Here is a 27,392-nt window from a genome sequence, read left to right on the forward strand (position 1 = left end):
ACTTGCATGAATTTGTTTCACCTTTAAGCTAAAATTTCATGCTAATATAGCATGAAATTGTTTCATGTTGAAGCTAAAACTTCATGCTAATATAACATGAAGTTGTTTCAGCATGAAGTTTTCTAATGCATGCTGAAGTTATTTTATCCTGCAGTCTACAGTTTTGTCATGAATTTTATCCGAAACTTCAGTCTAAACATGCTAAAGTTATTTAGTTCATTTGCTAAAACTTCAGACTAAACATGCTGAAGTTATTTAGTTCATTTGCTAAAACTTCAAACTAAACATGCTCAAGTTATTTAGTCATTTGCTAAAACTTCAGACTAAACATGCTTAAGTTATTTAGTTCATTTGCTAAAACTTCAGACTAAACGTGCTTAAATTATTTAGTTCATTTGCTAAAACTTCAGACTAAACGTGCTTACGTTATTTAGTTCATTTGCTATAACTTCAGACTAAACATGCTTAGTTTTTTAGTTCATTTGCTAAAACTTCAGACTAAACATGCTTAAGTTTTTGTCTTGTAGTATGTAATTTTCTAATGAGTTTTTGCTAATGCATGCTGAAGTTATTGCTGGGCCAATAAGCAAAACCCGTGCCCAACTATCATCACCAGCTTCAGTTGGCTGGCTCGGCCTTTTCTCTCGCGCTCAACTTTCCCCCTATTTCGCTTCCATTCCCCCCACCCCTCGCTGATTCTTCATTTTCTTGATCCTTCAATCCCAGATATTGGATCAACTTTCAGAAAAAGGTAAAATCTTGACTACAAATTTTGTTTCCCCTTCTGCGTTTATTGAAAACAAAAAAAAAAAATGTGCATGTCTCAAGTTTCCCCATCGTTATAGTTATGATACTATTTCCAAGATTGTATTTTTGAGGCATTTGGGTTTGCAGAATGGAAGAGGAGAAACCCAAAAATGAAGTTGGTGGTGATAATGTAGATAATATTGTATATAATAATGTAGTCTTGAAAGGGGTTGATTTTTCTTCAGCTCCTACGGTAGATGATGAGCTATTTGACAATGTTTCATTGAAAGATCAAGATAAAATTGTTGGGGACTTAAATCATTCTCCAAGATCTGATCATTTAAGACTGTCTGAGGACAAGTTTGAATTTTCTTTAGGCAAAATCCCATCTGGGGTTGGTTCTGTTGACATTGAGGTGCACCATGATAGCCAATTTGATGAAACTAGACAGTCATCTTCTTCGGTTGATTCAGGTATGTATTCATATGGGGATAGTGCATATTCTCCATTTGGATCACCACCTAAACCTAAGCCTAAACAGGCTGTGCCAAATGTGGAACCTGAACTCTTGCATTTAGTGGACTCTGCTATTATGGGAAAGCCTGAAGGCTTGGACAAGCTGAAAAATGTTGTGAGTGGTGTCGAGAGTTTTGGGAATGGAGAGGATGACTCTGACTCTATTGCATTCTTGGTAGTTGATTCACTTCTTGCCACCATGGGAGGGGTTGAATCTTTTGAGGATGATGAGGATAATAATCCGCCAAGCGTAATGTTGAACTCTAGGGCAGCCATTGTGGCGGCTGAACTCATTCCTTGGCTTCCTTCCATTGGGGACATTGCAGGTCTCATGTCGCCTAGGACTCGCATGGTTAAGGGTTTGCTTGCTATCTTGCGTGCTTGCACTAGAAACCGAGCAATGTGCTCTACAGCTGGTTTGTTGCGTGTCCTGCTGCAATCGGCTGAAAAGATTTTTAGTCAGGATCTTGCTACTTCAGAGCCACCAATTTCAAGATGGGATGGGACTCCTTTATGCCTATGCATTCAACACTTAGCTGCACATTCTCTTAGTGTAAGGGATCTGCATAGTTGGTTTCAAGTAGTCACAAAAACACTTGCCACTAAGTGGGCAGCTCGTTTATTGCTTTCCTTGGAGAAGGCCATGAGTTGGAAAGAGTCAAGCGGTCCAGCATGTACCTTTGAATTTGATGGTGAAAGCTCTGGCTTGCTGGGTCCAGGGGAGAGTCGCTGGCCTTTTACTAATGGATATGCATTTGCTACATGGATCTACATTGAGTCCTTTGCTGACACTTTAAATACAGCAACTGCTGCAGCTGCAATTGCTGCTGCTGCAGCTGCCACGTCAGGAAAATCATCTGCAATGTCAGCTGCTGCTGCAGCCAGTGCACTGGCTGGAGAAGGCACAGCTCACATGCCACGGCTCTTCAGTTTCCTGTCAGCTGATAATCAAGGAATTGAAGCATATTTTCACGCCCAATTTTTGGTAGTTGAAAGCGGTAGTGGGAAAGGAAGGAAGTCTTCTTTGCATTTCACTCATGCGTTCAAGCCACAGTGTTGGTACTTTATTGGTCTTGAACACTCTTGTAAGCAAGGCCTCCTTGGGAAAGCAGAGAGTGAACTGAGGCTGTACATAGATGGATCCTTGTACGAGAGTCGACCATTTGACTTTCCCCGGATATCCAAGCCACTTGCATTCTGCTGTATTGGGACTAATCCACCCCCAACTATGGCTGGTTTACAACGTCGTCGTCGTCAGTGCCCTTTGTTTGCTGAGATGGGCCCTGTATACATTTTTAAGGAACCAATTGGGCCAGAGAAAATGGCACGTTTGGCGTCTAGGGGAGGAGATGTGCTTTCTTCTTTTGGTCATGGAGCTGGCTCGCCGTGGTTAGCAACAAATGACTATGTGCAAAAGTTGGCTGAAGAAAGTTCTCTTCTTGATGCTGAAATCTCTGGATACCTTCATCTCCTTTATCATCCTGGCTTGCTCAGTGGCCGTTTTTGTCCAGATGCTTCTCCTTCTGGTTCAGCAGGTTTGACAATTCTGTTACATTTACAGCACATATCAATTTGAATTCTGATGTCCATTATCTTCTAGATTATCACTACAAAGCTTGATGCTTTAGAGTTGCTACCACTGATCCTATAAACTTTATACCTAGACCACCTTATGTATTTCCCTGCCTATGTTCATTTAACTATGCGTATATTTTAGATGGGGGTCAAAAGGTTTGGGTAGAGGTAGCAGTATCGTGTTGAGGGGAAATTCTCTGCGTGATTGTGTTGTTCACACTCATATCTTTCTCCTCCTACTAGATAATGGAAGTTTTAAGTTTCATATTCTAGAGCCTCCTATTTAATAATGGAACTTTTAAGTTTCATATTCTTATTTGATCATTTTGGACAGTGCTTGACAAATATTTTCTGTATACTAATTGAATATGTAACCCCCCTCCCCCTTCTCTGTCTTTCTTTTATTTGGTAAAAGATAAGTCAGGGACCAAAGTTTGTCCTTTGCATGTTTATTTTGTCTCTTTTTAATTGTAGCTTGAAGAATGTAACAGTTGTCAATCTGTTATTGTTAATAATTCTGAATTCTTCAGGTATGCTTCGAAGGCCTGCAGAAATTCTTGGGCAAGTCCATGTTGCAACAAGAATGCGCCCAACGGAAGCTCTTTGGGCACTGGCATATGGAGGCCCCATGTCCTTACTTCCTTTGGCAGTGAGTAATGTGCAAGAGAATAGCTTGGAACCTCAGCAAGGCGGCCTTTCTTTATCATTAGCCACAACTGCTCTTGCCGCTCCCATATTCAGAATTATATCTAGAGCCGTTGAACATCCTGGAAACAATGAAGAGTTGAGCCGCAGAAAAGGGCCAGAAGTCCTGTCAAGAATCTTGAACTACCTTCTACAAACTTTGTCTTCCCTTGATGTTGCAAAGCGTGATGGAGTTGGGGATGAGGCACTTGTAGCAGCAGTTGTTTCATTGTGCCAATCACAAAAGCAAAACCACACACTCAAGGTGCAGCTTTTCAGTACGCTTCTACTGGATCTGAGGATTTGGAGCTTATGCAGTTATGGTCTTCAGAAGAAGCTTCTCTCTTCACTTGCAGATATGGTTTTCACTGAGTCATCTGTGATGCGTGATGCTAATGCCATTCAGATGCTTCTAGATGGCTGCAGGAGATGTTATTGGACTATTCGTGAAGGTGACTCTGCCGATACATTTATGAATGAGAAAACACGTCCTGTGGGTGAAGTAAATGCTTTGGTTGATGAACTCTTAGTTGTTATTGAACTCTTAGTTGTGGCTGCCCCTCCTTTGCTAGCTACAGATGATATCCGTTGTTTGCTTGGTTTCATGGTGGATTGTCCACAACCAAATCAGGTAATGTGCACGTTTTTCTTATACAAGTATAGTGAGTGTTGAGGAAGTTTCTAGGCTAGTTAAGTTTCTTGTTGATCTTTATAGGAAAGCCTAGATACCATTTCAAATACTCCCTGCAACTACTCTATGTATCATCATGCTCAAAGCCTCCAACTAATATTGAAAACATGGGAGACAATGGATCCCCTTGTCTCAGTCCTTTTATTCGACCTATTCATTTAACTTCCATTCATTTAGTTACAGTTCTTAGTGATGTTATGCTTTTTTTTCCTCCCTTGCTGGATAGGTATCGATATTGGTATGAATCATAGGTTGTTTGGCTTGAAAAATATGTCACATTTATTCCTTTTGCTCACTGGGGAATGGAATCTTCATCTTAAACGAGAAATTTCTTGATACTTTCATTTTTTAGTTGATATTTTCCATCAGATGTGCCAGACTTTCTACTTGAATCTACTAATATAATTTGGTTCTCTCAGGTTGCCAGGGTGCTACATCTCATGTACAGGTTGGTTGTACAGCCAAATATGTCCAGGGCTCAAACCTTTGCTGACGCTTTTTTATCGTCTGGTGGTATAGAAACACTTCTTGTCCTATTGCAGCGCGAAGTAAAGATTGGTGATTGTGATGATTTATCCTCTTTCGATCATGATGATACTGCTGCATCAGCCCAGGAAACTGAATTGGATACTGAGACGCATTGTCCCACAGAAAGTAGTCAAGTTGGTGAAACTGGATTAACAAAAGAAAGAGAGACAAGTTTAAGTGAAATGGATTCTGTATCTGAGTCCCCCAGTGTTGCGGGTGCCACAATTTCTACTGGGTCTAATATCGAGAGGATGCAGTCCATCCCAGAGAATGGATTTATAAAAAACCTGGGGGGTATAAGCTTTTCAATAAGTGCTGAAAATGCACGGAATAATGCATACAATGTTGACAAAAGTGATGAAATTGTGCTTGGAATTATTAACCTTTTGGGTGCTTTAGTTTCATCAGGCTATCTGAAATTTGGTACGCATGCTCCCCCAGATGTGACAAACAACCTTTTGGGGTTGCTGGAAGGAGGGGGTACCATGTTTGATGATAAGGTTTCCCTTCTACTTTTTGCGCTACAAAAGGCCTTCCAAGCAGCACCAAATAGGCTCATGACTGGCAGAGTATACACAGCTTTATTGGGTGCCTCGGTATTAATATGCTTTTCCTCTTGATTTGCTGCTTCCTCAGAAACTCTGTTCCTGCACTTCTATTCTGTTGTGGATAATTTTTTTTTGTGGAAATCCTCTTAGGATTTTTCTAGGAAAATTTCCTTTCTTTGCTGTGTTTCAATAAGATAGTTACTGCGTTCGTAGGATCTGATGCTCAAGTAAATGAAAGAAACTCAGTGCATTATCTTCTGACAGTTTATGTGCTGGAGTGTCAATGTCACCAATAAGGTTTAAACAAAAAGAAATCAAATGAATATAATCTGCGTATCAATATTATACTATTTACCTCATGGGTAATAATTCCACATTTTGAATACGCGATATTGATGTGAAAATTCAGTCTAGACCTTTCTTATTTGTACAATTAATAGTTTAAGTTTTTCTTTTCCGGGAAAACCAGTTTTAGGGTATCTAGACATGGTCTATGCTATGATCAGTATAGGTGTTCTTGAATATCTTGGTTGGGCTCATTTAATCCTTTTTATGATTAGTTTTGTTGAAAGCCTCATTGTTTGGTTTTTGAATTTCCTCTCTGTTACTTATTCAGATAGTCACTTCATCTATAGATGCTAGAGTGTTTGGGCTATACTATCTACTATTGAGTTTTCTGTGCTTAAGCAATGTATCACAGACAAATCTGAAGCCTTTTTGCTCCTGATGTAGATAAATGCCTCGTCAACAGATGATGGATTGAACTTCTATGATTCTGGGCATCGGTTTGAGCATATCCAACTTTTATTGATTCTTTTACGGTCACTTCCATATGCACCAAAGCAATTGCAAAGTCGAGCACTGCAGGTACTGAATTGTGCCCCTTTTTTCCTAACAGCTTATTGTGCCTTATCTTCTTTGTGCTGATGTGGGTGTAGGCTCTTGGCACTTCATTACCATGGGCTGCGGTGTTTAATTTTTTTTACTGGTTTTAGATGATTTTTAAAGTGAGGACTTGGTTATCGGTTGGTTCCAAGTTCATTAATTGAATATTTAACATCAAACTTCTACATCGGAACTATTTCTGTAGAATTAAGGCAAATATAACATTGGTTCTGACACTTCTGGATGAACAAGGATCTTTGTGAGTGGTGGGGCAATTAGGTTATAGGCTGTCATATTGAGTTTCACAGTTAGGACAACAACTATGCCTCAAGTAAGTTTCACTGTTATTAATATAAAAATTGTTGCGTGGTTAGTTAAATGTACAAGTTCTGTTTTGATGGGAGAATCAATGCAATCAGCTAATAAGTGTTTTGTTATAAAGTAAAATTTTACCAAATGAAGGGCAAACGGACACCCGTATACAAGATGTATACCAAAAAGTAGAAAACCTTACAGAAAGATATGGTTTTCTACGAACAACACCCCAATCTTCTATACAAACAGGAATGGGTGCACCAAAAAGAAATAAGGATAAGACGCTTCATGTCAATTTATTGCTTTCTTATATTGTCCTTGTTGTTTCTCTTCCTCTCCTACCTCTCTCTCATTTGAATTTTCTGTTTGGTTTCAGGATCTTCTGATTATGGCATGCAGTCATCCCGAAAACAGAATCAATCTAACCAAAATGGATGAATGGCCTGAGTGGATATTGGAGATCCTGATATCTAACTATGAGGTAGATTTCTTATGCTATTTCACAAAGAATTACTTTGCTTTCTTTTTGGAGTCATGTGAAGAGTGATACAAATACATTTCGGTTTTGTTTTTCATTTTGATACTTTTTGTGCATGTTGCCACCTCGTTTTGCATTTCTTCTCATGCATCTGTATACGGGAATAGTTTTCCATGTGGTCACTGGTATACTTTTTTCCCTTCGCTCACTTGAAAGTGAGGCTCATAGGTGGAGCTACTAAATGTCTTTTCTGATACGTCTTTTCCCTGTGACGTAGTGGTTAGAGTGAACTTTTCAATGTCAGCAGAGGCTAAAAGAAATGTAAATTCTGACTTTAATTCTTATGATCATTCTGTGACAGACAGGAGCAAGTAAGAATGCAAACCCAGGAAGCTTGAGAGATATAGAAGACCTCATACACAACTTTCTTATAATTGTGTTAGAGCACTCAATGCGTCAGAAGGATGGATGGAAGGTAAATTTTGTGAACCATTCTCCTTTCTCATGTTACATCATTCTGCTCGGTTTGTGTTACATTTTTAAAAAACATTGAGGACATAAGTGTAGCACCAGTAGGATGCTAACTAACAGAGTGTATTCACTAAGATGGAGAAGAATGGAGTGAATGATTCTATCTGAGAGGTGAGCTAGCAACTAATAATAATGATTGTAGGAATAAGATGTCTTATTACCGAGAGCTGAATGGATTTGTTGTAGTCTTGGAATGATTGTGTCAGTCCTTGATTCTTCAGACATTTTTTGTTCTTTCTAGTTATATTTATAGTACTGCACTAATTTCATTTTTTATCAACTCACATGCTTGTTCAAATTAAGACAGCTAACTTGGGATATAGAGAAGATGGGGAATTAGGGAATTGGCACAAGTGAGAGGTATTAGTACTGTCAAAATATTAGAGATGATAAGAATATGTAAAAAGATATGGATAAGCAGCATCCGTAATGCCAAAATTGCTTTCCTTGTGCAAACTAGAGGAGTTTGCTTGCAACGGGCACAAACCCCTTTTTATCACTCGAAAACCAAACCCCTCATGTGGGTTCTTGACTTGCTTATACTCACTAATCTATCCACTTACATAAATGAATATCTACCAACCTTCATATTTTGCAATACCACAATGAGCAAATGGGATTGACTACTTTGAAATCAATAAGTACTTGATGACTACTCTTTCTGATTTTTGATTATGAGTCATCTCCTGGCCTGAATTTCCTTTTGTTTTAGGTGTTAGATTTCTTGGTGTTTTATGTCATTTGCTGATTGACCTAAGAAGAATGAGGAAGCTTCAGTAACTTATTATAACTATTTTTCATATTGCTCTTTCTTTTGTCCCTTGCACTGATCGTTCTTCTATTTTAATATTTGCATCAAACATTTCTTTTGATAATTTTTTTTGGACAGGATATTGAAGCTACAATTCATTGTGCAGAATGGCTCTCCATGGTGGGTGGTTCTAGCACAGGAGACCAGAGAATCAGGTACTAGACTTGACAAGTTTATTGAGTAGCTCTCAGTGTTTGATTTTTCTCTAGTGATTTTTCTGTTGAAAAGGTCATTTCTTTCAAAATGCTACATGTATTGTGTAGACTATCCCCTTTTTCCTGCATAAATCTACTCTATATTGAATTATTTAGTATGTTATTAGATGTGCTTCATGCATTAAGTTGCTCTGGTTATTGCAATTTTCAATCAGTTTAAATGAAGTACATGGAAATTTTGGATTTTGGCTTATTTCACTGCTGCTTACTGGATATCATATATGGTTTAGCTTTCTCTTCCTTCCGGTTTTCATCATATCTCGATGTTTCCATTGTCAGAAATTCTGCATCGACAATACATATTCGAAAACAAGCGTTTTGTAAAAATTGGATAAAATTTGTTTCCAATTATATCCTGGCCTAAGTTCTAGTACCTGCCATACTGTAAGACAGACTAAATTAAAAGAAAATAGCATGCCTGGCTGTTAATAACAGCGTCATGTTGACCTGCATGGTGAAGTTTATTCTAGTTACTTGTCAAAAAAAAAAAAAAAAAACTCGACTTCGTACAGACCTAATCTTCGGAGAGCTGAAAAGCATTACGTCTTCAGGACCTTGACTATGATTTCTAGAGAATGGAAACTTGGCTGTATCGACTTTTTTGAACTTTCAGTGTGTTTGTCCCATCTATGATAGTGAATTCTTATTCTTTATTTAGCTTAAGTTGTTACTAAATCAGGGAACATAGCCTGTCTGGGCTATATTTCCTTTGAAGGACCATTTCAATTTTCATGTGCCTTGTGTGGTGAGTGGTGTCTAAAGACAACATCTTATGTTTCTATCAAAGGCAATTTTGGGGTTCTCATTAGTTTTCAATTTTGCTCATCTATTCGTCCCAAGACGTGAAGAGTCACTGCCCATTTTCAAAAGAAGGCTGTTGGGCAGCTTGCTGGATTTTGCTGCACGGGAGTTGCAGGTTCAGGTAACCTTGTTCTTCAAGCTCTGCTCTCTATGGTGAAAACTGAAGATGGGACTTAATATTCCTCTTGTCTTTTTGCTAATGATTTTCTATCTTCCATATGATATCAGAAATACCTGCTGCAGTGTGATTTTTGAACAGGGTAAAAGCAAGTTAGTACTCGAGGCCAAGTTTGTGCTACTTGAGATGTTAATAGAAATCTGCTAGTGTTGTCTGTTTCAAAATTTCTGGCTTTTATTGTATATTCTTACATTTGTGCCCAGAGAGACTTTTCTTTTTGTTTTAATTTCTTGGATTAACTGGGTGATGCCTGTGTGTTCTTCATTTTTATTTGTAGATTTTTGTTTGAGAACAACCATAAAAGCACCAGCAGAGTTGGGGGAGGGGTGTGGGAAAAGGGGGGGGGGGATGCATGTTGAGCTCTCTATATTTCTTAATTGAAGTCTGAATTTCGCACAAATTTGGTTTCCTTTGTAGTTAGCTTGGGCATTGGTGTCACCTTGATCCTTTCGAAATGTTTTTATTTCAAAATCAACTTTGTTTTCATTCCTTGGTGGCAGTTCCGATTTTTGTTAAATTCTGAGTAATTTTCTGTTTGATAAGTAAGGGTAACTATACTAATGATGCACCAAGTTGGTGTCCATACAAAACGAGAAACACAGGAAACCTCTAAGAAGAATTTGTTTGGGCGGAGAGAGAGGATTTGCATGTCGAGCTCTCTCTATATGCTTTAATGTAAAGTATGAATATAGCACAAATATGGTTGCTTACTTGTTAGCTTGGCGTCACTGTGCTCCTTTCTAAAATTATTACTATAGCAAAATTTGTTTTAGCCCCTTGACGAAGTTAAATTTTGTGTTATTTTCTGAATAAATTCATCCTAAACTTTTCCTTTGACAAGTAAAGTAATTTTTTAATTGCATCCTAATGTTGACGTTAACATTTGCGGAAACTACAACAATGTCTACATCCAGTTTTTCTTTTTCCACAGACCCAAGTTATTGCGGCAGCAGCCGCTGGTGTGGCAGCTGAAGGGTTGTCCGCTAAGGATGCTAAGATGGGAGCAGAAAATGCGGCTCAACTTTCTGTTGCCTTGGTAGAGAATGCTATTGTGATTTTAATGCTTGTTGAAGACCATCTGAGGCTGCAGAGCAAACTTTACAGGACTTCACGTGTTCCTGCTGGTTCTGTTTCCCCCCTTTCAAATGTTGTGCCTGTAGGTAGTCAGTCTGCAAGTGCTGTTGGTGGAGATCCTCCTGAAACTGTAGCTGAACGTAAATCCAATGGCTCTGGGAGACTTTCACTCGATGTATGTACTTATTGACTTATGCTTGAGTGTGAATAATTCCTCTTCTTCTAGTACTAAGTGTTCATATCAGTCCGCAGATCTTCTATTTTTCTTTTTCCACCGCCTGTAATGTGCATATTTTCCTGGCAGTCCTATTGGAGTTTTTCTGCTTCTATGTCTTGTCTGTATCTCTAGATGTTCTCTATTTCCTGTGTCTTCTATAAACTATTATCAGTTGTGACTGTGGTTGCTGCATTTTCGCTTACACTACATGTAATTATTTCGGAAAACGCCAGTCTCACTGCTAATTGGGTTAAGAATGCAGTGTAGTCCTCACTCAGTCATGCTTATAATGCTCTCTAACTTATTTGTCCGGAGACCATGTTAGGTGTTTGTAACAGTTTACGATATTATATTTGGTTTCTTCTTCATTGGACTTAGCCACTGTATTTCTTTTTAAATACTGCTGTAACTGTGCTTTGCTTGAGCTGAGGGTCTATTGGAAACAACCTCTTTACCTTCGCAAGGTAGGGGTAAGGTTGCGTACACACTACTCTCCCCAGACCTCACTTGTGGGATTACACTGGGTTTGTTGTTGTTGTTGTTGTCTTCATTGGACTTAGTTTACTGAGTAATTGCTGATCTCTACTAGGTTCTTGCATCAATGGCCGATCCTAATGGACAGATATCTGCAACTGTGATGGAACGACTCGCTGCAGCAGCAGCTGCTGAACCTTATGAATCTGTTTCTTGCGCATTTGTGTCATATGGCAGCTGTGCCTTGGATTTAGCTGAGGGGTGGAAATACAGGAGTCGATTATGGTATGGAGTTGGCCTTCCCTCAAACACCTCAGTAATTGGTGGTGGTGGCAGTGGTTGGGAAGCTTGGAATTTTGCATTGGAAAAAGATGCTGATGGAAACTGGATTGAACTTCCTTTAATAAAGAAGTCGGTTGCAATGCTAGAAGCACTGTTGTTAGATGAGTCTGGACTGGGTGGTGGTCTTGGTATTGGAGGAGGATCAGGTACTGGAATGGGAGGCATGGCAGCACTATACCAATTGTTAGACAGTGACCAGCCTTTTCTTTGCATGCTGCGCATGGTGCTTGTCTCATTAAGGGAAGAAGATGATGGTGGAAATCAGATGTTAATGAGGCATGGAAACACAGAAGATGGGACGTCAGAGGGTTTCCGTAGACAGACTAGCAATCTTTCTATTTTAGACGTTAATGCTCGTATACCATCAAGAAAACCACGATCCTCATTGTTGTGGAGGTATGCATATGCTGACCCTTTTTGAGAGCTACTCAATTCTCCTCTTCTTTCTTTTTGGTTTTGTTTCTCTTTTTAATTATTTATTATTTTTTGCATATGCACAAGATTTCTGGTAAAGGTACTGTATAGAAAGAAATATAAGTACTGATATATTCTTCATAAAAAAAAAAGCACTGAAATATTCTGAGAATAAGGGCGGAGCTAGGTATAAGTAAAGGGGTTCAATTGAACCACTTCGAAGGAATATCAAACTGTGCAATTGGTTATATATAAACTGATGAATCCCCTTGAAATAAGGGAAGATTCTAGTGAAGTGGTAATGGGGGTTCAAAAGTTGCTTTAGGTCACAAGTTCAGATCCCAACTGTGACATTTTAGAATTTTTTGAATCCCCTTATATAAACTTCTTGCGCTGCCACCACTGAGAACAGATATTCTTATTTTCTTGCTGGTGTCCAATTCAGAGCACTTGGGTAGAAACAATATCTTGTCACTTTGATCATTTCTATATTTTTTTCCAACCCTCAGTTAAATCCATCTGTTCAGAACATTGCATTCTTAATAAAGGTTGTTAGCGTGTTAAAGAGTTTAACGTTAATGTTGAGTTGCGTCCTTACAGAAATGTTCGAATGTCAAGTGTTAGCATGATGTTAGTTCCTCATTGGTTATATATGAGATGCAAGTGTATCTCACACCTATAAATAGGTGTATCTTTATTTCATTATAACGAGTGTCAACTTCATTTCTTCACATGGTATCAAAGTCTCTACGATTTTGGTAGAACCCGCTCAATGTTTTCGTCTCTCCGGTGACATCAGCTCCTATCTCCGATGAGTGGCTGCTCCATCTTTCTAATGGCCATTCCGACAGTGCCACGGCTCTCTCGGCAGCACTCTAGTGTCCTTTCTGATGACCTTTTGGTCCATGACCATTCCAGCGGCGCGCGCCTCTGGCCAATATTTTTGGCAATCCAGAAGTTTTTTCTATCAACCCCAATACTTGTTGGCTTTTCTAATGTCAGAAAAAACCTTCTGGATTGCCATTTATCTATGTCAATACTCATTGGCATTAGCTTCTAACTTTTGGTAATGTCAACATGTTAGTATTTTTCTTTTGGTTTTTCTTTTTTGCTGGTTTCCATTGCCAATTTTAAGTTTCTCCGACAAGATTGGCATCCACTTTACTTGATATTCTCCTTTTGTGTTAGTCTATTTCTTGAGTGATGTTGTGTCGGTACTTATGGCCGTGTGCTTATATTTCTTCATCATAGTTAGACTAACATTTTTGGCACCATAGGGTGTTGCCTAATAGTCAATGAACTAGGTCAAAACCGTAGAGACCAGTGTTCAAATTCCAACAGAGACACAGAACACTAGGTGATTTCTTCCCATCCGCCTAAGCCTTGGTGGACTGAGTTACCCTTACCCGTGACTACATGTTACAAAAAATTAGTAAATTAGATTATCTTTTATGCTAGTTGTCAGCGCGGCCAGATGTTTGTTTAGTAATATTTTATTCTAACTTCCCAGTTCATTCTAATTGGTATCCCACTCATTCTCATTTTCTCTGGACAGTGTGCTTTCACCAATTCTCAACATGCCTATTTCTGAGTCCAAAAGACAGAGAGTGTTGGTTGCCTCCTGTGTCATGTTCTCTGAGGTTAGTATTATATCTATCTAGAAGACCTGTCTGAGTCAACAATTTATACAGAGGTTTAAGATAGAACTCTGTCGTTCTTATAGTTTAGCTGTACACTTTTGTTTCTGGTGCTTTCAGTATTTTGATTCATGTTTCTCTCACCTGTATGTTGCAGGTCTGGCATGCTGTTGGTAGGGATCGAACTCCTCTAAGGAAGCAATATCTAGAAGTTATCTTACCACCTTTTATTGCAGCCTTAAGGAGGTGGCGGCCCCTCTTGGCAGGAATTCATGAACTGGCAACTGCAGATGGTTCAAATCCTTTTGTTGTTGATGACCGAGCATTGGCTGCAGATGCCTTGCCCCTTGAGGTAGATATATTAGACTTCCATGTACATAGTGATGGAATTTCAGCTCTAGATTTTACTGTAATCTTTTTGTGGAGTTGGAGTTTGTCGAATGAATGTTGAATAAAATGACATGGTCGTTACAACTATCCATAATTGTTCATGTATTTTTTTTTTTTGATTAGAATCTGGCACATCCAGCATAAGGCTTTGTGGTTGGCTTTCTGTTCTGTCGCTATCCATGTCTGCAGTTTCTATTTTGTCGGTCACTTAAATTGATCTCTTTTATTTCTGTAACCGCAGATTAATAAATTCCACTTTCGTTTATACAGTCTTTCTCTCTTCAGCCACAGAAACATTTCGCAAATGCTGCTGCATTTTGTTAGTCAGTTGCATCTATGAACTTACTAAAGTCTTCTGTATATGTTAAATCTCCAAGAACTAAGATATTCTTTTATCCAGGCTGCTCTTTCTATGATCTCCCCTAGCTGGGCTGCTGCTTTTGCATCTCCACCTGCTGCTATGGCACTGGCAATGCTAGCTGCTGGCGCTGCTGGAGGAGAAGCTCCAGCACCAGCAACAACCACACATCTCAAGCGGGATTCTTCATTGCTAGAGCGCAAAGCGGCTAGACTTCATACATTTTCAAGTTTTCAGAAACCGATAGAGGCACCTAGCAAATCTCCAGCTATTCCCAAGGACAAGGCGGCAGCAAAAGCAGCGGCATTGGCTGCTGCACGAGACCTTGAACGCAATGCAAAGATAGGATCAGGAAGAGGTCTCAGCGCAGTGGCAATGGCTACATCTGCACAGCGACGGAGTAGAAGCGACATGGAACGCGTGAAGAGATGGAATGTTTCTGAAGCCATGGGAACGGCCTGGATGGAATGTTTGCAGTCAGTTGATACTAAATCAGTCTATGGGAAAGATTTTAATGCTCTGTCTTACAAATTCATTGCTGTCCTTGTTGGAAGTTTAGCTTTAGCGAGAAACATGCAAAGATCAGAGGTCCTCTTCATATATATGCCACTAGTCTTTTTCTTTGATAAGTCCATACAACTGGTCTCATTATCATTGTTGAGGTTCATTATATGATTCCTTGTGTGGCTATGTGGTTATAGGTTGAGAGGCGGACACAAGTGAACGTAATTGCTCAGCATCGCTTGTATACCGGAATACGCCAATGGAGAAAACTTATCCGTAGCTTGATAGAGATTAAAAGTCTTTTTGGCCCATTTAGTGATTGTCTGTACAATCCTCAGCGTGTATGTAACTTGCTGCTTTGTTGTATTTGTCTGATCAATGGTTGTACAACCTAGGATTTAATGAATATGTTTTCGAGTAGGTTTACTGGAAGCTGGATAACATGGAAACATCTGCAAGAATGCGGAGATGTTTGAGAAGGAACTATGGAGGGTCAGATCATTTTGGTTCTGCTGCAGATTATGCTGATCATACGGGTTTAAAAGAGGGGGAAGATCAAACAATCAGTCCATCAAAAGCCTCTCTTTTGGCAGCAGATGCTATTTCCATTGAGCCAGTGCACGAGGATTATGAACAGGAAGATGATCCCAACTTGGACAGTAAAGTAGGTGACATGGAACATCATGGTGACATTCAGAACAGAATATCTGGAACAGTTCAGCCACCGGGGACATCTTCAGAATCTGGAGACCCTCCAGTTACTAACCACCAAGACATGGTGCAGAGTCCTTCAGCAGTTGCCCCTGGTTATGTTCCTAGTGAACATGACGAAAGGATTGTCCTTGAGCTTCCATCATCAATGGTCAGGCCATTGAAGGTTTCTAGAGGAACTTTCCAAGTAAGTTCGCAGATCAAAAATATGCTTTTTACGAAATATTTCCTTAACTAATAAGGTTATTGGCTGATTACGTATAAGCTGCTAATTTTTCAATGAGTGGCATTCTGAAGTGCACACATCTTTTGAAACTCAATTGCCTCAAAGAGAAAAGGATGACTGGAAGATTAGTGAATTGAAGAAGTTGTACATACTACGTCAGCATGTTGGTGCTGCCTTCTGTGAATAAAATTTGCATATTACTGATTAAAAAAAAAAGAGATTAGTGAATTGAAGAAGGGTTTGAATGTCAATTGAGTAACTGCAATCTGGTGAAAGTATTTGAAATTGAAGGTTTCCCCGCGCCCCTGCAAATGGGCCATCAGCTGGCGTTGCATTTGGGGACGGGGGATCATTTCTAGTCCAATTAGATTCTAAGTTTCAGATTATAACCGTGCGTCGCTGGCCCTCGGGGATTTCTCGGTCATAAAAAAAAAATACATTGTCTCCTTGGTAAAAAATCTGTTTGAATGGTGTCCTTTAATGTTTTGACTGTCTTTGTTTGGATTGTAAAGTTTGTAGTTGTAGGGGACAGGTTATCTTTTTGTAAGTTAGGACACAAGATTGCCTAATCTTCTTCTTAACTATAAGTGAAAGTTATAAACATGTGAAATGATTTCTTGTTTCAGATTACTACGAGGAGAATAAATTTTATTGTTGATAACATCGGGACCAGTGTTGTTGGGGATGGTCTTAATTGCAGCAGTGAAGAGAAAGTTCAAGAAAAGGATCGAAGCTGGTTGATCTCTTCCCTTCATCAGATATATAGCAGAAGGTGAGAGTAATGATGTTTCTGTTTTAGATCTATTCAGACATCGCAAGGACAAAATTATTTGAGAACCCCCTCATTTGATTGCAGCTGTGCTACAATTTGAGGTGCTCATTCCCATTTATTGATTTGTAGTTTTTCTTTGACCTTCTCCACTGCTGGTTGCGGAGAGATTCAGTTACTGTTTCATTGTATAGTTGAGAATCTTCTAGTTGGTTGAGACTATGATAGTGTTATATTTTTAAACAAAGAGTAGAATAGATATCCAAAGCATAACAAATGGAGAATAGAATTCTGATATTTATAAACATAGATAGGATTACATAAATAAATCAAGAATGTCAAGAAACATATTTTTCTTTGGTATGTCTTTCATTCAGTTGGAAGCTTGAAAGGAGATTTTCACTCTTTCACATGTTGGTCACATTTCAAGCTGGAAAAAGGACTTGCCAGCTCTCTTACACATTTCAGTCACATTTCACATGCTGCTCACTTTGTTGAAATCATTAGTCCCTTTGCTAGATTCTTGCTTTCTCTTATGTGATTTTTCCAGGAGGGTTCACTTATGGACCCCATGTGTGTTGTGAAGTGATTATTTCACTAATCAGTCTAAATTTTCTAAGGTAGAAGCACACCATTTTGCTTTAGTTGACATTTGTTTATTTAGAAAGTTGTCTTCTTTCTTTAGCGGCCATTTTACCTGACTTTTTGTCTTTACAGATATCTTCTAAGGAGAAGTGCATTGGAATTATTTATGGTCGACCGGTCAAACTTCTTCTTTGACTTTGGGGTATTACCTTCTACTACATTGTTATGATATCATGCTCTTATTTTTATATTACTTCAACAATTAGGTTAATTTCCTTGATTTTTGCAACAGAGTACTGAGGCAAGAAGAGATGCATATCGAGCTATCGTTCAGACTCGTCCCTCTCATTTGAACAATATCTACCTCGCAACTCAGGTTTCTACTTCTCTGTTGCTTAATCATTGGTCTATAGCAGATGCACAAACTTGGTTTTTAGTTAGTTTGCAATAATATGTGTGAGCCGTGCTCGACATATTGTACTTGTATCCATATCCATACAAAATTACACTGCAGAAAGACTTGAATCTTCATGGTCAAACAAGAGTTTCTGCTTTCTTTAACATCGACCAATCTTCTATCCGGTTATATGTTTATGCCACTTCTCCTCTTGCAGAGACCTGAACAACTTCTTAAAAGAACTCAACTCATGGAACGTTGGGCTCGCTGGGAGGTATGTTTGAAAATTGAAATTTCACTACTATCTATTTCGGGGAAAGGGGAAGAAGAAAATGAAAATTCAGTGTATGTGTGTGTGTGTGAGAGTGAGAGGGAGGGAGAGGGAGAGGGAGAGGGGGAGGAAGAGAGAGAGAGAGCATGCAACCCACATTCTAAAGGCAATCGGTGGAATGGGTAGGGTAGTCAGAACATTAAAATCTTTTGCCAACCCTTAACCTTATACATCCAATGTGGAACAAATGCATTTTAAACTCCCACCCGTACCCTACATGCGAATTGATGATTTCTCTCTTCTTTTGCATTTTTTCCGGCTTTGTTCTCTCTCTCTCTCTCTCTCTCTCTCTCTCTCTCTCTCTTTCTCTTTGTTGAGAAGACGAACTAGCTCAACAGGCTGAAGAATGCTCAGCAGGTTGAAATGGGGGTCTGGAGAGAGAGAGAGAGAGATTAGTCTCAATAGGTTAAAGATTGGGCTTGGAGTAAAGTTAGTAGCTCAATGGGCTGAGTAGAGAGAAGCTCAGTGCGATAGTATAGGTATTGAGAAAATGGTTGTAGAAAAACAGAGGCTCAACATTTGACTCTAATACCATGAGAGAAAATCTAAGCGTCCAACCTAAAAAATTAAAGCAATTTACTATTTCTTTTCTCCCCCCAAAAAAAGAAAAAGAAAAAAAGAGTCTTGAAGCAGTGAGTGGAATAGCACAAACCCTCTGCAAACCATACGAGCCAAATGATGGTTACCATGCGAAAGAGTGGTTTTGGTACCATGTAGTGTGAGCATGTGCTTATCAAATGATGGTTACCACATGAAAGAATGGTTTTGGTACCATGTGAAAGAATCTAAACATCTGACCAATATCTTAAGACGATGGTTGGATTAGCTCAGGACCTTAAAACCCCCTTGGAAATGCTTACTGAGCCAATTATGGGCAAGCGCATTATCTAACAATATATATCCACCACAATCCTTTAGTTTCAACTTCAAGTGCTCATTTTCCTTTGTCACACAGATTCATAATTTGCTAATCTGTATCTTTTCAGATCAGCAACTTTGAGTATCTAATGCATCTTAACACACTGGCCGGACGTAGTTACAATGATATTACTCAGGTACCATTTTCTCATTGTGAGGACTCGAGAGGAATCACATGCTAAGTTGACCAGTTTTCCGTCGGTTTTGCAGTATCCTGTATTCCCCTGGGTCATATCCGATTATACATCAACCAACTTGGATCTTGCTAATCCATCTTCTTACCGAGACCTCTCAAAGGTTGGCATATATAATATTTCACGTGTCAAATCATCACCAGGTTGTTATATGGCTGACATATGAAATGTATACGTGCAGCCAGTTGGAGCATTGAATCCTGATCGGTTAAGGAAGTTTCAAGAGAGATACTCTAGCTTTGATGATCCTGTCATCCCAAAGTTCCACTATGGCTCACATTATTCAAGTGCAGGAACAGTATGTTCTTTCTCTCACTTGCATTTGGTTGTCCTAAGTCATTTTAAACTATTGTGAGGGATGACTATACCTCTCTATATTGTTGGATGTCCTGAATAATTCAACATATTAGTTGACGAGTCTGTCAGCATTCAATGCATACTCTACCAAGCAATAATCTCCTTAGAGATGCTTGCATTTTCATTCATCTCTTGACCTTCTGACACTCTTGGTTATTTACTTGTTCTGGCTCGGTTTGATTCATAGATAATTCTGTCTCTGTTCTTTGTTATATATGTTGAATATGCATTACTTGAGTGTGAACATAGGCTGCAATGATTTTAAAGATTCTGTTCTAAGCCTTTGGTATGAATTTTAATGTTACACCAGGTGTTGTATTATCTAATCAGGATGGAGCCCTTCACTACCCTATCTATTCAGCTCCAAGGTGGAAAATTTGATCATGCAGACAGGATGTTCTCAGATATTCCTGCCACTTGGAAAAGTGTTCTTGAGGAGATGAGTGATGTTAAGGAGTTGGTATGAACTATATATTACTTATACCTCAATATTCTTTTACAATTTGAGTTTCACTAATTAACTTTACTCAATTCTTTAGAGAAATGTAGATTAGAATAATTTGTTCAAGTTGGATAGTCAACTAGGATTGTTTTATATCAAGTGGGTCCTAAAGTGAAATGATAGATTAATTGTTGTTCTTTTTCGTGATATCTAAAATGACAAAGTATTCCGTTATGGACATTAATTTGGTGTGTCCTGGAAAGGGAAGTAACATTCAATTGGAAACAGATGGAGCAGATAATGCTTTCAGCTTCTAATAGATTTGGGATTCTATGATTTGTTTTCTTTTGTTGTTTCTAGAGTCAGTTAAATCTTTTGCACCATGTTTTCCTAAATTCAATACGTCATATCTTTATTTCATCTTTCTTAATACCTAGGTTCCGGAGCTATTTTATCTTCCGGAGATGCTAACAAATGAGAATTCAATTGATTTTGGTACAACACAGTTGGGAGAAAAGCTTGGTATGCAATACAATTTAATTGAATATAGATGCAATACAAAGCTAAATTTTGTCGTGGCACTGTCATATCATTTGCTTCTCATCTCTGTTCAGACTCTGTGCGGCTTCCACCTTGGGCTGAGAACACAGTTGATTTTATTCATAAGAATCGGATGGCACTTGAGAGTGAGCATGTCTCTGCTCATTTACATGAATGGATTGATCTTATTTTTGGGTAGGTTCTGTCTGTCTTTCACTTGAGAAGATCATTTACACAATCTGGTTTTGCCTATGTACTGTGTTACTCTCCTTGAGATTTTCGAAGTGTGAGGAGTTGTTTTGGATGCATCAAAAGTGACTTTCCCCTTAAATGTTGTCTCTTCTTTTTCCTTCTCTTTTCTTTTTAAAAGATATTCTTTGCATACTCAGGTATAAGCAACGAGGAAAAGAAGCTATACAGGCAAATAATGTTTTCTTTTACTTGACGTATGAAGGAACAGTGGATATTGACAAGATAACTGATCCAGTATGCTTCACTTCCTGTTCTTTTTGCTTTAATTATCCCACATAACTTGAATACTAGTAACTTTTATATCTTAAATCTTGTCAAAAGGTCCAGCAGCGTGCTATGCAAGATCAGATTGCGTACTTTGGACAAACTCCATCTCAACTTCTTACTGTCCCACACATGAAAAGGATGCCACTGGCAGATGTTCTCCAGCTACAGGTAAGTTCGTTGCATACATAGGTTCTCCCCTTTTAAGGTTTTCAAAGTCAAGTGTAACATATATATGAGTAAAATTGGTTATTTGATAGTTCTTTTTTTGTACATTTGAGCTGATATCTTCCTCTGTTCTGTAACCTTGCATCTTCTTGATGCCTTTATTTATATTATTCAACTTCATCAAAAAATATATACGAGTAAAATTGAAGTTGGCTAAAGTGAGCAGTAGTAATTTTCTTTTTGATTAATTTAGATGAGGGAAATGTAAGTCTAGAACTGTCTATCTTTTGCTCGTATAGAGGGGTGAAATATTTAATTGTTGTAGGTGATGTTAATTTCACCCCTTTAGGAAAAGAAAAGGAACTCACCGGGTCGGTTGTAGAACACAATGATTTCTTTGTCATTTTCTTCCTGTTTTATGAGTCGATTTACCCTTTCACCTTGGTGGCAGAAGATCACCAATGTCTTATTTGCTTATGTGGCACTGTATTCCCAATTCTGAGCCTCTGTATTGTACTTTGTCAAACTTTCAAGTCTCACTTTTCCCTTGGGCCCCTTCTTTGGAGACCCCGATTTATTTTTTGTTTGTCTTGCTGTATCCTATTCATTTGAGCAAGTTCGTCTTATGAATCTAGAGAACTTGTTGTTAAGCCTGGATGTTCCTTTCTGCGTGGAGGTCTGAGCGTATCTTGTTTCTTAGACAATTTATGATTCAGTTTTGAGCGGATAGTGCAGCTCATTTTCAGCTACTAAGTATTATATTATCATAATAGGTGGACTCAAATTTAACCTTGGACTTTTCTCATTTAATTTTGACAGACCATCTTCCGGAATCCTAAAGATGCTAAACCGTATATGGTTCCCCACCCAGAGCGCTGTAACCTACCTGCTGCAGCGATGCAGGCATCTTCTGATTCACTTGTAATTGTTGATATGAATGCTCCAGGTGCTCATGTAGCTCAGCATAAATGGCAACCAAACACACCAGATGGCCAGGGAACACCTTTCCTCTTTCAACACGGAAAACCTGGTGCTAGCTCCGCTGGTGGAACATTCATGCGTATGTTCAAGGGGCCGACTGGCTCTGAATCAGAGGAATGGCATTTCCCTCAAGCCCTAGCATTTGCAGCTTCTGGAATCAGAGGCTCATCCATAGTTGCAATTACATGTGACAAAGAAATTCTTACAGGCAAGCAGTATATATATTCTATTTATTTAAATCTCAAAATATTTTAGTTATCGAATTGTAGTTGTGAAAGTATCATATTTGAGTTCATTAACCCATTTATATGTAAGCTTGCTTTGTAACCTTTTTTTTGTGGGTTTTCTGTTCCTTTTTTGTTTTGTTTTTTTGGTTTTGGGGGGGGGGGGGGGGGTTAAGTGATTGCGTAATTCTTCATCCTGTAACAATACTTTGATGGTCAAAACTCACTTATCTGAGACAAATTTCCTCAGCCAATATACTGCTTTTGATGTTTTGCAAATGAAGTTAGGAATTACTCCCTATGCTCCATATCATGTGGCATGCTTTCCTTTCTAGTCTGTTCCTAAAAGAATGGCCGCCTTACTGTATTTTGAACTTCCCATTTAATCCTCAATGACATGCTTTTGTAGCCAAGAAAATGTCATGGAATATTGAGAACACAAGTTCCAAAAGTCTTTCTTTCTTTCTTAAACTCCATTCCAAGTTAGAACCACCACATAGGATGAACTTGGAGAGGGGGGGGGGTTATATACTAGTGCTCATTTTGTAATTTTCTTCATTTATCTCAAATTATCTACTTGAGGGCAGAAGCCTCTTACTTCATTTCCTCTGATTCCATGATTTGTGAGAGTGCCAGTGGGTTCCTTAGTTGGGCGGAAAAAAAAAAGTGATTGAATGCAAGACCTTTCAATGAAGCGAGATTAGCATTGCATGCTTTATGTTGTTGCTGAATCCTAAACATACTGACTAATAATAGTTCCTGGACTTGTATCTAGGTGGCCATGTAGACAACAGTGTGCGGCTGATATCATCAGATGGGGCAAAAACTTTAGAAGTAGCCAGAGGACATTGTGCTCCCGTGACATGCGTGGCTTTATCTCCAGATAGCAATTATCTTGTTACCGGGTCTAAAGATGCAACCGTGCTTCTCTGGAGAATAAATAGGGCATCAATGCCGCGCATCGGCAGCACGGCAGAGGCTTCCACTGGTTCAAGCACACCTTCAACCAGTAGCACTACACCAAACAGCTCGAGAGAGAAAAGTAAGAGGCATCGAATTGAGGGTCCCATACATGTCCTTAGGGGCCATCTTGGGGAAATATTATGCTGCTGTGTGAGTTCAGATCTTGGGATTGTGGTTTCATGCTCCAGCTCGTCAGATGTCTTGCTACATACTATAAGAAGGGGTCGATTGGTCAGAAGGCTGGTTGGAATGGAGGCACATTCTGTCTGTCTGTCATCTGATGGAATTATAATGGCTTGGAATAAATTCCATAAAACACTAAGCACCTTTACTCTTAATGGAATTCTTATTGCTAGAATACAGTTTCCTCTCTACTCCGCCATTAGTTGCATGGAGGTTTCTGTTGATGGACAAAATGCATTGCTTGGAGTAAATCCATCTGCTGAAAATGATGGACCATCAGACAATAAGTCTATGAAGTGGCAAAAGCCAGGACCTGGAGATTCTGATGTCGAATCAGATGAAAATGGCAAAGGAAATATATTAGATATCTCTGTGCCTTCGATCTGCTTCGTTGACATGTATACTTTAAAGGTAGAGTTAAGACATCTTTTGGACCTTATTTTTTTCTCTTTTCCTGTCCACGTCAAAACTGGCATCACTGAGTGAGGAACTGTAAGGCAGACCATCTAGTTTGTTTGCTGCTTTGCCAAGTCTGGGTTGTCTATGCTGCTTCTTAGCACCTTTTGACCCATGCAACTTGAAATTCCATTTTCTTAGTTGCTTGATGATAGGAAGTACACTCATTTCTCACCTTGTTTCGCTTGTGTGTATGAAGCAGAAGCTGATGTTTTGACTTGCAGGTTTTTCACATTATGAAGCTTGGAGAGGGTCAAGATATTACGGCTCTGGCTCTGAACAAGGATAATACTAATCTCTTGCTATCGACAGCTGATAAGCAGTTGATAATCTTCACAGATCCCGCCGTAAGTTGAATACTTTCTCTTTATGTTAAGAGGTTTTTGCTCCTTGTCAAAAAATGTTGAGAGTTTTTTGCTAATGCTAATTTTTGGGTTCTATCTTTTGGTTTCCATCCCTATCTTCTTCCTTTCATAAAATATCTCCAAGTGACTAGATATATGAAATGCTAATATCTATAAACGCCATGTTTAGCATCTAGTGATTGAAAGAAGCATATGTTACAACTTTTCATTGAAGGCTGGTGCATTTTTGTTGGCTCTTTATGCCCCACACACCTTAATTTCTTGTCAACTTGCATTTTTGTGGATACCCTTGGGCCCATGAAATATCTCTTAACTGGATAATTTTGAGATGGTAACATATTGTATATTATAATAAAATCAGTACATAGGTTGTACTGAAATCATATTTACAAGTGAGTAGCCAAAAGAAAAAAACTTGGACCTCAGGCCTAACAAGATTCTAGGACATCTAGGATTGAAACAGTATCTTCTGCATAGATCTGTTTACACCAAAAGCAAAAAAGCAAAACACAATTAAGCTTGATCTTCTGCACAGAATTTCTTCTATCCTCATATCCTCAAAACATCTGGAATTCCTTTCTTTCCAGATTGTCCACCAAATACATGCTGGGATAGTTCTCCATATATCTCTGTCTCTTGCTCCAGTTCCAGCTTCATCCCAACTGAAAAGAACTTCAGTAATCTTACTAGGCATTGTCCAAGCTATGCCCCTGAGATTAATAAAGATCTTCCATAACTGGTCAGTTATCTTGCAATGTAAAAATAGATGGCTAATTGTCTCAACATCTTCTCCACATAAGTGACATCTTGAGCACAATTGAATCCCTCTCTTTATAAGATTGTCTTGTGTCAGAACCACCTCCTTTGCTAGTAACCAACAAAAACATGCTACCTTATAGGGAATCTTGATTTTCCATATATGCTTCCAAGGCCAGTTATTAATCTTTAGTTTGATTCAGGATCTTGTATGCTGTATTCACCTTATAGATGCCACTGTTATTTCCTTGCCACTGTTATTTCCCTGGCACCTTATTGTGTCCACCCCACTCTGTAAACCTATGAATCTTTCCAGATGTTTGTAGAAGTCAGTCATTCTGGTCACCTCCCAATCATTCAAACTTCTTCTAAAAACAAGTGTCCATCCTTGTGGGGACCACATTTCAGCTACTGTGTTGTGTTGATGTTGTGCCAGAACATACATATCAGGGTAGAGGTCCTTTAAGCATCCATCTCCCAACCAGTTATCTTTCCAGAAGGAGGTTTTATTGCCATCTTGCATTTTGATGGATGAGTGGTTCTTTAGAATAGGCCAGAGTGACCTGATGGATCTCCATAAGCTAACTCCATATGCTGTATTTACTTCCTTTGTTATCCACTTGTCTTCCTCACCATATTTGGCTTTGATCACATTACCCCATAAGGTTTGGGGTTCTTGAGAATACCTCCATAGCCATTTCATCCTGAGAGCCTTCTCTTAATTGGATAATTATGTTAAAACTTCTCTGTGGAATAGCATTTCCTTGTTTGAATGTTTCTATTAATGAAAAAGATGTGAGTGCTATAACCATTAAACAATACATTATAAAAGGTGAATTCTAATTCCTTGTTTGAATGTTTCTATTAATGAAAAAGATGTGAGTGCTATAACCATTAAACAATACATTATAAAAGGTGAATTCTAATCTACCATATCCTCACTTGTCTGTGCCACACTCTTAACTCTTTCATGAAATTCCTTCTCTTCCCTATGCCCACCTGGCCAGCCCCACAAAAAAGAAGAAGAGAGAAACGAACAAAAGGAACAACCAAGTTCCATTCCCTTATAAGGTAGAAGAAAATTTACTGTATTAAATACTGGAAAATGACTGCAAAGCCCCTGTTGACATGAGTTCCATGGCGAGAAGCGCTTCCCACTTTAGTTAGAGATTCCTTGTTGCACAACCACAATAGTAAGTTTGACACTTGATTTAAATGGAGTTTGTTCCTATAACTGCAAAAAGAACCTTTAGGCAATTAGGCTTATACAGTTGGAACTTAGTTATCTACGACGAATTAGCTCCTAGATTCACTTATGCCATTTTGTGCTAGACTGTGCAAACACCACTGTGGAAATTAGTGATTAATAAATTTTATGAATATCAAAATGGATTTCTTTTGAAAATTCTCTGTTAATGTCATTCTTCTAAATTAAGAGTTTATCCTGATTTCCCCGGGCTTTGGTCAATGGCAAACAAGGCAAGATGTTTGGTATGTGCATATCACGAGTTTGAACCTAATTTGTGGACCAAGCCCTGTATTTAAGTGGAGAATGGTGAGAGGGGGGGGGGTTATAGCTTATAAACATCTTAGTTGACTTTCTATCCATATCATATGCAGTTGAGCTTGAAGGTAGTGGATCAAATGCTTAAGCTGGGTTGGGAAGGTGATGGACTCAGCCCTCTTATAAAGTGAAAGTTTCAGGAAATTGGACTTTGATTCACCAAGGGTTAACCAAAGTTTCTCCTGGTAAAAATCCCATTCATATCTTACAAGATGAAAAGTGCTATGCATCAAATACGAAAACTTTGGATGCATAACTGACACGCAGCGGCTCCTTCTCTTGACTGTATCATAGTCACTGTGCAACGAGGATAATGTTTTACATTGACATGTAACATGAGTGTACTGTAATAGGTAAACCACAGGGCTGTCCAGTAGTTTTTTTTACTGGGTTCAGCATTTTTATTTTTATTGTTTTGATCGATATAGTTGTACATGCCGTCCAATTGTTTGATGTTAGAGTATAGGAAATTTAGCCATTTGATCTTTTCTTCCCCTTCCTCAATCACTGTATTGGGACTTCAGTGTCGTGGAATCACAGTCAAGATACTCCCTTGTAAATGTTATCTTGTAAGATGTGCTTTTTTACATGTTTATTTAGCTACTTCTCTCTGTTCATCATTATTTTTGCCTTACAATTCTTTTCTTATTTTGGTATTGAGACGTCGTTGAGACACACACGTGTTACACAGGTGTGTGTAAATGTGTATGTGTATATAATTTTCCTACGAACCTTAGTTGCTATACTGAATCCTGCTGGTCAGTTGGTTAACGATGCAAGTGTAATGCCCATAACTTTAGGGCAAAATTGACTATAGAAGCATTTTCATAGAA

The 27,392-nt window shown here is 38.7% G+C and overlaps 1 protein-coding gene across 1 annotated transcript; it reads left to right on the forward strand.

The window, feature by feature from the left end:
• The first annotated feature begins 614 nt into the window (after window positions 1–614).
• On the forward strand, window positions 615–27,162 carry LOC107817010 (BEACH domain-containing protein C2-like). The gene is made up of 31 exons (XM_075238281.1): window positions 615–2,798; window positions 3,369–4,153; window positions 4,633–5,337; window positions 6,022–6,156; window positions 6,866–6,970; window positions 7,329–7,442; window positions 8,388–8,464; window positions 9,365–9,446; window positions 10,435–10,752; window positions 11,384–12,006; window positions 13,580–13,664; window positions 13,819–14,013; window positions 14,452–14,997; window positions 15,111–15,254; window positions 15,335–15,811; window positions 16,477–16,622; window positions 17,337–17,406; window positions 17,497–17,580; window positions 17,819–17,875; window positions 18,919–18,987; window positions 19,061–19,147; window positions 19,226–19,342; window positions 19,712–19,861; window positions 20,281–20,365; window positions 20,458–20,578; window positions 20,773–20,869; window positions 20,957–21,070; window positions 21,887–22,256; window positions 23,048–23,829; window positions 24,099–24,221; window positions 26,616–27,162. The coding sequence occupies exons 1-31, from the start codon at window positions 896–898 to the stop codon at window positions 26,688–26,690; spliced, it is 8,841 nt and encodes a 2,946-aa protein (XP_075094382.1). The 5' UTR covers window positions 615–895; the 3' UTR covers window positions 26,691–27,162.
• The last annotated feature ends 230 nt before the right edge of the window (window positions 27,163–27,392 follow it).

The sequence above is a fragment of the Nicotiana tabacum genome, chromosome 19 (genome assembly GCF_000715075.1).
Source record: "Nicotiana tabacum cultivar K326 chromosome 19, ASM71507v2, whole genome shotgun sequence".
NCBI classification, from domain to species: Eukaryota; Viridiplantae; Streptophyta; class Magnoliopsida; order Solanales; family Solanaceae; genus Nicotiana; species Nicotiana tabacum.